Below are 10,033 nucleotides of genomic sequence, written 5' to 3'. Positions count from 1 at the left end.
CCGGAAAGTGTCCAAACATTTGCCGCATGTGTGCGGACTGAATGCATATGCACTCGACTATTTCCTGCAAAGACACAGATCCCAAACCATTAATAGCTAAGCGTAATTAGAAATTTAACCTCATTCTCACCTCCTCGTTTGAAAAGACCCGAGCGACATTCCCGGGCTTGGTAGAAAAATCCTCCAAAATGGATTTAATACGCCCCCCAGAGATGGCAGATTGTAAGACTCTCGCTTCAGCTTAGCAACCAGGTTGTGGACGTCTTTCATCGTCGGTTCAACGGTCGTATTCTCGGTAATGTATTCGAGGATCCTCTTTCTATCAGCCCCGGCTCGATGGAGTGTACGCACAGTTGACAGTTCTTCTTCGTCAGAGACTTGTCGAGCCTCGTGGTACGCCTCGTACGACTCTGGGCTGAGATCATGGTTATGCGAAGTGATCTGCTTCGTAATGCAAATTTCCCAGTCTCCTGTATCCCTAACACAGGCATTAATCTAGGCACCACAAGCACCGTTTCAGAGTTACAATCCTCGGCGTCGGCATGAAACAGAACAAACCCCACCTGAGCTGGACAACCAATCTTCCTCGAGTGCTGCTTGGGACGCTTTCCAGCACTTCTGCTGCGCCGTGGACTGCCGTGGTGTGTACACACGAACGTTTTGTTGTAGAATTCCAATTCCTCGGGAATTCTTTTGCACGATGTTTGGTTCTTTTTGATCCTGTCGTTCCGCGTCTTAACCGGAGTCGCAGTACGCACGGAGTACAGCTACACAGTACGAAAAAACGTTAGTTATACTCTCGAATTGGCTCGAATTCTGAGCCTGTGGCGCTGTCTGATATGTAAATATGACAAACCTGGTACGTTCGCTGTCCTCGAAGCTTTCTGGGAGCCTGCGGGCGCGGCGGTGGGTTGGTCGGCGCGACATCGCTAGGGAGCAAAATGGAGCAAATGGGGGGATCCGACACAGCCACTGGTTTTCACAATCAGACGGGGCCCTGGCCCATCTGCGCGGATAGGGGATACACCGGCCCACTGTACGAGTCCCACTCTAGGCTAAAAGTGCCCCTTTTAATTACTGTGTACGTAGCCACTTTCACTGTATCACCCGTAAAATACACATGTGGTTGTGATTGCCAAAGATTGTCAACGCGATGTGCGATGCGCCCGCCTCATCATTTTGCTGTTTGATTTAAACTTTGAGCGCCACCTCAACTTTTACGCATAATTTTACGCAAATGTCGGTGGAGATGCCCTTACATGTACACGTCAGACTTACATGTACCAGTATTAAGTAAAATGCATTTAACGTCCCATCCCCAGATATGGAAAATCGAGCACACCACAGTTTTGTGGCTCAACATGGTGTTGTATAATACAGTCGTGCACCTCGTTTTCGGCCCCGGTATGGCTTAATAACCTGCACAATCTAATGATTGGGCCACATGCATTGCGCAAATGAGTTGCCCATCTCCTTTGGACCAAATAACCTCAAGGAGGGATGAAACGCCGCACTTCCGCCACGATGTATCAGCTCAATCACTTCACCATACAACAGCTCATTATAAATTTTGTCGCAAAATGCCATGGCACGTCGCCCGTCCGCCTATTCTACGTTGAATCTCGCCAATAAGCAAACATTGTGCAGGAAGGCAGCCACAGAGCCATCATGGACACTGTCTCTGTTTTACAAAGGCGAGACGTATACCCCCGTCAATATTTATACAGCGATGAAGTGGTGCTCAGAAGGTTGGCAAGACGTATCGACAATGACCATACGAAACTGTTGGAATCACACTGGTATTGTGTCGAAGATGGACTTATGATTTGTACTTATTTAAGGTAATACAAAGTAGTACTTTTGGACTCCATCTGCTCCTCTATAAATATTCGCAGCTCGTAGACTCTATATGGTCCACCCCGCCGAATACGAGGTGCACGACTGTACATCGATCGATCCTCGATTCAATTTTATCCGTAGAGTACGTGGCAAATGTGTTACCAGCACATTTCACTGATATTCGAAAGAAACCAACACAAACCTGTCACTTCTCAAGTGCCTCGCACCACCAAAACCAACACCTCCGGAATTAACGCAAGACCGCTAGAATGAAGACTCAAGTATTCATCGCTACCGCTGCTTTGACCATCGCTGCGACGATGGACTCGGCTTACGCCCTCGCCAAGTACCTCGACGAACTCCCGAACGGCAGTCTCTTCCAGCAACCTCTCGGACACCCTGGCAGCGACAGCTCCAAGACGACGGATTTTGCTAAAGCGTTTGCTGCCGCCGGTCACACGTGGTCCAAAAGTCTGTGTGAGGCCAAGTTTCCTGGCTCGAGCATGACCAATGGTGCCGCTTTCGGTGACCCATGCTGCACGTGGAAGAAGGGCGGTAAACCGGACTTCACGGTGACTGCTTTCACGACTACACCCGGAAAGGCCACGACTTGCGCCTCGAAAGGTGGTGCAAGCGGAACTTCCTCGGCGGCTGGTGCGTCTGGAGCCTCTGACGCTACGAGGGGAGGCTCTCCAGCGAGCTCTGATGATGGAGCTGCTAACGCTACCAAGGGCGGGGCTGATGACACCACCGCAACCTCTGACACTGGAGCTGCAAACGCGACAAAGGGCGGGGCTGAAGACACCACCGAGAGCTCTGATGATGGAGCTGCTGACGCGACCAAGGGTGGAGGTGCCACCGGCACTACTGAGAGCTCTAACACTGGAGCCAGTACCGACACTACCGGCAGCGCCGACACCGAAGGCAGTGAAGGATCCGCAGGACCCACCAGCAGTAGCTCGCCGAGTGGAGCTGGTGATGCCACCAAGCGCTCTCCTTGGGGTTCAAGCTCCACCCCGACTTCCGGTGGCGGTTGTGCTGTCAAGAGAACTCTGCGTCGTTAGACGTGGAAGACTCTTCGCTATTTGTCCGCTGGTAGCCAGTGTCGTAGAAAGAAGTAGCGAGAGAAGCTGCCCATTGTCGTTTACATTTTCCAATTTCTCAAATCTTTTGAGAAACAAATACATGTTGATCGTTTGTTTTGTTGTCAAACATCAGCAAATTGGCGAGACATTCTGGTAGTCGTTTTTACTGTAGTATTTTGGGTTGGTGCCTTTAAAAAAAAGACAACACTTGCGGTGACCATGGGCAACGTGTGCTGCGGCGGTGGTAACTCAGAGATGCTGGCTCGGCAGGAGCTGCTCAAAGAAGGAAACGATTTCAAGAAAAAGAGCGCTTTCCTTGGGGTACTCAGTCGTACTGAAAACGTCCACTTGCAGCTAAATTCTGCGGGTGCAAGGTGATATTCTTTTTTATAAATCAGATTTGCAAACAACCAGTCTAATGCAATTTGCTTCTTCGTGGCAGGCTGATGTGGCGACAAACACCCGGTCCAAGTAGCTCTGAAGAGTTGCCAGTTTACAGGATTGGCAAAGTATGTCCGATGGGTACGTCGACGTTTACACCAAGCACTTGCAGGAGTTCTAATGCACTGGGTCTTGTGCAGGTCGTCTTGACCTGGTGCTTCTCGGACAAAGTGGGCAGAAATTGCTTGAGCTGACAGCAGAAACGACGACTGTCCGAGATCTCTGGGTGCAGACGTTGGAAGAGCTGTGTCTAGCCGACCAAGCAGAACGATGTGAGGAGGATTCCAAAAGCTTAAAGGAAAAACTGGAGAAACAGCAAGAGAAGCAAAAAGAGGTGCAAGTCTTAAAAGTTCCGGTCTCTAGAACTCTATCTGACGATCTAGTTATGTGACAGCAATACTGGAAAGATCGAACGGACGAACTGGAGAAGCGACGGCGTGAAGCTGAGGAACGCAAGAAGAAGATTGGCGTTATAGGAATGAAATACACAGCCCAAGCGATGGCCAACAGATAGAGTAAAGCAGTAGAAGCCACAAGGAGCTTGATAATTATTGCCGCGAGGAATGTTAGATTTATCACTTCCGAATTTGTGCTCGACTCATTTTTTCATCGTTAATCTTGTTCCTCGTGGATGTGGAATGACGCAGCCAACTCCAGCATACTGGTCGTATCCAACGTGTGTCCGTGGACTGGACCAATCGCATTGAGCACAGCAGCTTTTGCGACTACACCAACAGGAATCGCAGCTCGCATTTCCTCTCCAAAGAACGGCATGTAGCTTAGAGCAGTTGAAACTGCACCAAGGTCTCTCGCCAGCAGTGACATTGGCGCCCCTGCAAGTTGCAGCGGAATCCCTCGACCCTTTATAGTGCGTCTCCAGCCGTAGATGAAACCCGGACGCAGCGCCACGCCTGTGCTGGGGAATCTAAAACCAATACAATACAGTAGTTAGCAGCAAAGTAAAAAGCCTAAACGTTTTCTCTGCGTCACCTCGACTGCACAGCTTTTTCGGCTCTCTGCTTGCCATGGTAATAGCCATACATAGGCAGCCACGACGGGTAGTACGAGCCTACGCGCGAGTTGGAGACGAACACGAAGCGCTCCGCTCCCGCTTTCTGTGCTGCCCTCGCCGCCACAATCGTAGCGTCTCCGCACACTTTCTCCATGAGCTCATTGCTGCCGAACGCACCCACCGTCGAGACTGTGATCCAAAGCCCTAAAGTCAGTACACGATCATCTTCAACGCGCTCTTCCACTAAACGTACTGACGCCCGTGACGCCCTCCACTGCCTTTGCCAGTTGCTTCTCGTCGAACACGTCGCCCTCGTGCCAGTCCACCTGGTCGATCCAGGGCACGTCCTGCCATTGCGGCTTGCCCGACGGGTTGAGGCTGCGCACTTCGATTCCTTTTTGTACGGCGCGTTGCAAGATGTTGCTGCCCACGAAGCCGTTGCCGCCGATGACCAGCACGCGGTGCTCGCTCTTGTCGTAAGCCTTCAGCGTGCGCATCGTGCTTAGACGCATGCGCTTCGACGCGGCACCCAGCATTGTCATGTAGTGGGAGAACTCGCTAACTGGTTGCTGAAGAGTGATACTTTACGCAAGTGTCACGAAAATAGTACGCGATCTTCAGAATTTAGAGTAAACCAAAATTCTAATGTTTAGAAACTGTCCGATTTCTGAAAAGTAACAAATCCTGAGATATTCTAGATCCATAAATCTATGCCATGTTGAAGTGCGATCTGAAAGGTCGTAATCTGAAGTAACGGACACTTTGCATTCTGCACCAAGGAGGGATGGAACGTGTAAGCTGCTGGAGGCCTCGCAACGTGGACGATATGAATGTGCTAATTGCTGTGTCTGCTGCAGTCGAGTGCCATGTCCGCTTCAGCTTTCGCGCGATCTCGTGCGGCTCTGCGACGCAAGCCTAAACCGGTGAAAAAGGTATTGGACGAAGAGGATTTAGAGGAGATCAAGGAGGCTTTCCATCTCTTCGATACGGACGGCAGTGGCAGCATTGACGTGCGCGAGCTGAAGGCTGCGATGCGAGCGCTTGGCTTCCAAGTGAAGAAGGCGGAGATCCGCCAGATGATCGCCGACATTGACAAGGACGAGTCGGGGACGATCAACTTGGACGAGTTTATCGAGATGATGACCGGGAAAATGGTAAGCTGCACTGGAAAAGGACAAACAAAAGCGGCAACACGAAGAATTAGCTCATTGTGTTTGTATTTATATCGATCTAGAACTCGCGAGACTCGCGTGAGGAAATTATGAAGATCTTCCAGCTCTTTGACGACGACAACACGGGCAAAATCTCGTTCCGAAACTTGAAGCGCGTGTGCACCGAGCTGGGAGAAAATCTGACGGACGAAGAGATGCAGGAGATGATCGATGAAGCCGACCACGACGGAGACGGCTTCATCAACGAAGAGGAGTTTTTTCGCGTCATGAAGAAGCGTAGCGGTAACCCTCTGGACGATCTAGACAGCGATGATGACTGATTCCTCCCAATACATTAGGCTAACTAAGGGTTCTAAACAAGATCACTTTTGTCTATTGGTAGTGAGCGCAGTGCCGCCTGAATACGGGGGTCTGTTATACTCGCTAGTCGTTTTTCTAATTTAACCGATTGCAGAATTTCTTGGACGCTTCGCTTTACAATGCGAGTATTTGTTACGGATGTAGTCATTGGTGCAGACGATAGCCGTCCAATACTAGGATGCTTCGATGGCTGTAGGTCGACGATGTTGCAGCGAACTCGAACCGTTGTGCCAGTGGATTCCGATTTCTGTCCTAGTCGACTCGTAATCATGGTGGATAAAGGAGAATCGTCGGTATTAACCTCCCGCAATTGACCTCTTGTGAGCTCGACATCTTCAATACTTTCATCGATGCCCAGAAAGAGTTCTTCCATCCGGTCACTAATGGAGGTAATCGGTTTGCGAATAGGAACGTCGGAATCGTAAAATCCGGAGCAATTCCCTAGTTTTATCTCACCATGGCCTTGTGTTCTTTTCCTTCGCCACGAATCTCGAGAATACACGCTTAAGTGGAGGACTGGACACGGAACAATGTCGTCATCCCCCTCGTCTGCGCCATTTAATGCTTCATCCTTAACAAGTTTCAGATTGAAGTGCTGATGCCACCCAAACGCTACGGAAGTCAAACACCCAGGATACTCGGACCGCTGATGTAACGATAACGGGGTTTTGCCACGCTTCCTAGTATAATTACCAGGCTGTAATTTCCACTGAGAGTGTCCAGCACGACCGGGTAGCTCAAGCTCATACTCCACAAAGATCGAGTCAGTTGTTTGCGGATTATCGACCGCAGCCACTTCCAGCGATATCATCATCTTCCGCTGCATATTGCAGTCAACACTTTTTGCTTCGGATAACTTTGGATCCTGACTCAGTAGCTGCCATCGAGACACCTCCGCAAAGTCGCGCTTCTCCTCTTGCAAGCGAATGTCTCGAGAAAGTCTTTGGTCTTCGGAAGAAGCAAGCGGAAGAAGGTCATGCATGCTGTCTAGCACATACTCATAGAGTGAGCCGCCAGGAGTCGATATATGGTACGTCGACAGCTTGGGGCCTTTGATAAGTAGATCTGGGTCATTTTCTGGATCGACGATTGGTGCCGAAAACCCTGGTGTAGCACAGAATAATCCAGTCTCCTTGTAGAATCGAAGAGAGCAAAGTACACGCTCGACGCCTTCGATAAGAGCAACAATGTGCATGGCACGAAATTCATCTTCGCGGTTGGCTCGAAGCCAAGCACGGTGTTGATTGGACGTCCACGAAGCTTCAAGCCGCTTGTCCCGAGGTCGTCGCGTAAGATCTGGGGGAATGAGATGCGTCACGCTACTTTTCGAAGTAGTTGGCGGGTCTTTTGCATACTGCGTGGTTTGTAGTCGGTGGATCGATAAAAAAAACTCGCCGCACAATGTAAAAACTTCTTCAACGCACATACCTCCTCGGGAATAAAATCATCAACATCGACGTATGAATACAAAACGTCGGCGTTGCCACTCTCAAGTGGTTCTTCATCTTGACGCTAGAATATAATTATAAAAACTAAATTCATCAGAGGGTACACAAAAACAAAAATTCTGTAGCTATCGTACTTTTCGAAGGATTTCTCCTGCTTCGAGACGATCCAGCTCTCGCTTCTTCTCGCTTGAGCGACCCCATAAACGTTTAGTACTGCAACCCCACTATCCTTTATATCGCTCAATGAGATAGACATACCTTATACTGAGCTTTTTTTCTTGCCACTGAAAGCTGTACGTCCACGTTTTCCCTACCGGTACTGAGTTATCGCTTCCAAATCCCGAGATCTACAATTCCTTGCACTTATAAGATTCTACAAACGACTTTCCTTAAAATGATATCCTTACCACACCTTGCGCAAGGTCACGCCAACAAGCAGGTTTTCCATGGGATCGCGCACATGGTAAAACTGTGTCAAACGCATGTAGATCTCCTGTCGTCCCGGGATCCTGTCGATCACTGTACGTACGCCCTTTCAAGTGTAGCCATGTTCTGGAAATGCGTCTTTTCGAGAACACTTGCGGATCTCTCTTTCTATTCGAAAATGAATGGATTTGCTGGAGAGGACACAGTCATCCCGCCAATAAATGGTGCGCTCGCATGTCATTCTCGTTTACGATACACCAGATCATAACAGTGGTGCTTTTTTGTTGTTGAGTGGTTTAGCCTACATTTTAGCTGGAGAGGTAGCAGTTTCGCACTCGTCAGACGATGAGTAAGATAAAGGTTGCTGTTATTTTATTTGTAACAAATTGTTCTGAGAGCTGCAGCGTTGGAAATTACAGATACATTGATGAGGATGATCACTGGCACGATCTCGGTATGGTTGATGTGGAGGTAAGCGTTCAGTGAGTTCTTACGAAAGCTGTAAAAGCAAAAGCTGAGCGGTTAATGATCAGGCTGAAACGGAGTCAATGCGTCACGCAGCCGAAGTTCGGCTGCGTGCCCAGTCGAACGAGCTAAAACGATTCCATGACAAAATTTGTCAGCGCGTGACGGAGCGAGAACGTCAAAATCGACTTGAAGCCCAGCGCGCGCAGAAGAATTTGGTGAGTGATATTCATGAAGTTTTCTAACTTTTATAGTGAATCTATAATCTGACTTGATGGGTTCGTGTAGGATGCGAAGTGTGCAAAAGTGTTTTCAACTACAGTGCAGACACAGCCAACTGGGAACTCTGTGGCCACACGACTTTCAACTCGTCCGTACTTTCAGAAATTGATAAAAGACAAGAAAGCCATTCTCAAGGTTTGTCAGACGAATTACCATGCTGTGTCTGTGGCGTGGCAATTAAAGTTTTCTTGTTGCCTATTCATTCCAGGATTGCCCGTTAGGAAAACACATTGAAAAGGTAAGAAACGGTCGGTGACAGTCAAGCATTCCCTCTCTTCATCGCTGTGAAAATGTGGTATTAGATGTTGCGTTTAGATGCCAAGATCCGAGATGATCTACTGCGATCTACTGAACCTTCGAGCTATCAAAAAATATCCAACAACGACGAATATGGGAGTGATGAAGGTCAAGTTATAAGCGAGTCGGCTGTAGCACCAGCTTTGCTCCCCGAACAGGTACGTAACTTTGTCAGTATGCTTGAGATATATGCTTATCGCTTCCTTCTGTGTTGCAGCGTGTTGCTCTGTACGCAACAGTGCGCCGGCAATACATGGAAATGAATCGTGCTCAAGTTAAAAGCGACTGGCGAGAAGATTCTCAAACAAACAAGAAGTGTCCGGTGTCTAAATCTCCAACAGCTGGTCGAAGCAGGCGAACTCGCGACAATTCAGACGATAGCATTAAAGAACACGGCAGTACGACTTCTACTGGAGTTACAGTGTACGTAAGCCACTCGATCTGTTTGTACTTTTATCCAACGTGGCAAATTTTCTTCGCAGTATCGATATGACGTCGGGCTGTGACGTTCGAGTGCATCGTCAAACCACCACATCATCCACGCCATGGAGAAAAAAGGCTGCAAAGGGCAACAAAGTTCAATCAACAACGAGAGAGCATGAGCGTTTCCTGCGAGCTCTGCAAGCGCAACTCGGAACTCCAGCTCTCTGTTCGTGTGCTAAGACCGGGTCGACGCAGCCGTGTGCTAACAATTGCGCGCTGTACAAGCAGCCTAAAAAGCGTGAAAAACTCCTCACTAGTGTGTACAAACAGCAACAGCAAGACGTTACCACCGCTGCTGGTTCTCCGATCCGCTAGATCTGCATCTTTAGGCACTCAATTCATTCACCCAACTGACCTTTGATTCTACACCGTCATGATGACTTCGCCGTCTTCATCTTGCACTTCTTTGACGTCGCCACCTGTCCAGATACCGTTCCACACAGTGCTCCAGATATCAGGGCCATGTTTTTCAACGTATCGATGGAACGTTTCTTGCTCACGTTGTGCCTTAGACGTCCACGCGTCGAGCTTCAGTGGCTGCGCTAGAGGCTTCTGAGGCCACTCATCCTCTTCATGAACAGGTTTCTCGAGCTGATGCAGATCCAGCACGCTCATGTTACTGTGTGTGCTGTCCGGGGGGCCTCTGCTAGCCGTGCCATCACTGGTATGAGAGAGAATGTCGTGGTCAGTCTCAATCTGCTATACACAGAGCCGTAAGAAAAT

At 49.1% G+C, this 10,033-nt stretch overlaps 7 protein-coding genes across 7 annotated transcripts; 4 read left to right on the top strand and 3 right to left on the bottom strand.

The window, feature by feature from the left end:
• Positions 1 to 2,108: 2,108 nt before the first annotated feature.
• PITG_21767 (uncharacterized protein) lies at positions 2,109 to 2,903 on the top strand (the record flags this gene model as incomplete). The annotated part of the gene is made up of 1 exon (XM_002894818.1): positions 2,109 to 2,903. The coding sequence occupies one exon, from the start codon at positions 2,109 to 2,111 to the stop codon at positions 2,901 to 2,903; it is 795 nt and encodes a 264-aa protein (XP_002894864.1).
• Positions 2,904 to 3,342: 439 nt separating this feature from the next.
• Positions 3,343 to 3,947, top strand: PITG_21766 (uncharacterized protein; the record flags this gene model as incomplete). The annotated part of the gene is made up of 3 exons (XM_002894817.1): positions 3,343 to 3,446; positions 3,506 to 3,699; positions 3,760 to 3,947. The coding sequence occupies 3 exons, from the start codon at positions 3,443 to 3,445 to the stop codon at positions 3,877 to 3,879; spliced, it is 318 nt and encodes a 105-aa protein (XP_002894863.1).
• PITG_21765 (uncharacterized protein) lies at positions 3,911 to 4,957 on the bottom strand (the record flags this gene model as incomplete). The annotated part of the gene is made up of 3 exons (XM_002894816.1): positions 3,911 to 4,290; positions 4,356 to 4,566; positions 4,631 to 4,957. 3 exons carry the CDS (start codon positions 4,911 to 4,913, stop codon positions 3,978 to 3,980), a joined length of 807 nt encoding a protein of 268 aa, XP_002894862.1.
• Positions 4,958 to 5,234: 277 nt separating this feature from the next.
• PITG_21764 (caltractin) lies at positions 5,235 to 5,924 on the top strand (the record flags this gene model as incomplete). Its single annotated transcript, XM_002894815.1, has 2 exons — positions 5,235 to 5,531; positions 5,612 to 5,924. 2 exons carry the CDS (start codon positions 5,244 to 5,246, stop codon positions 5,867 to 5,869), a joined length of 546 nt encoding a protein of 181 aa, XP_002894861.1.
• On the bottom strand, positions 5,902 to 7,363 carry PITG_21763 (uncharacterized protein; the record flags this gene model as incomplete). The annotated part of the gene is made up of 2 exons (XM_002894814.1): positions 5,902 to 7,228; positions 7,338 to 7,363. The coding sequence occupies 2 exons, from the start codon at positions 7,361 to 7,363 to the stop codon at positions 5,902 to 5,904; spliced, it is 1,353 nt and encodes a 450-aa protein (XP_002894860.1).
• An 853-nt stretch (positions 7,364 to 8,216) lies between these two features.
• Positions 8,217 to 9,258, top strand: PITG_21762 (uncharacterized protein; the record flags this gene model as incomplete). The annotated part of the gene is made up of 4 exons (XM_002894813.1): positions 8,217 to 8,237; positions 8,317 to 8,466; positions 8,537 to 8,665; positions 9,169 to 9,258. 4 exons carry the CDS (start codon positions 8,217 to 8,219, stop codon positions 9,256 to 9,258), a joined length of 390 nt encoding a protein of 129 aa, XP_002894859.1.
• Positions 9,259 to 9,634: 376 nt separating this feature from the next.
• PITG_21761 (uncharacterized protein) lies at positions 9,635 to 10,009 on the bottom strand (the record flags this gene model as incomplete). The annotated part of the gene is made up of 1 exon (XM_002894812.1): positions 9,635 to 10,009. A coding segment is annotated over one exon (336 nt), but the record flags the coding sequence as incomplete, so codon positions are not given.
• Positions 10,010 to 10,033: the final 24 nt, after the last annotated feature.

The sequence above is a fragment of the Phytophthora infestans genome, genomic scaffold (genome assembly GCF_000142945.1).
Source record: "Phytophthora infestans T30-4 supercont1.420 genomic scaffold, whole genome shotgun sequence".
Taxonomy (NCBI): domain Eukaryota; phylum Oomycota; class Peronosporomycetes; order Peronosporales; family Peronosporaceae; genus Phytophthora; species Phytophthora infestans.
The sequence above is the reverse complement of the archived record's forward strand: the minus strand, read 5'-3'. Positions and strand labels throughout refer to the sequence as shown.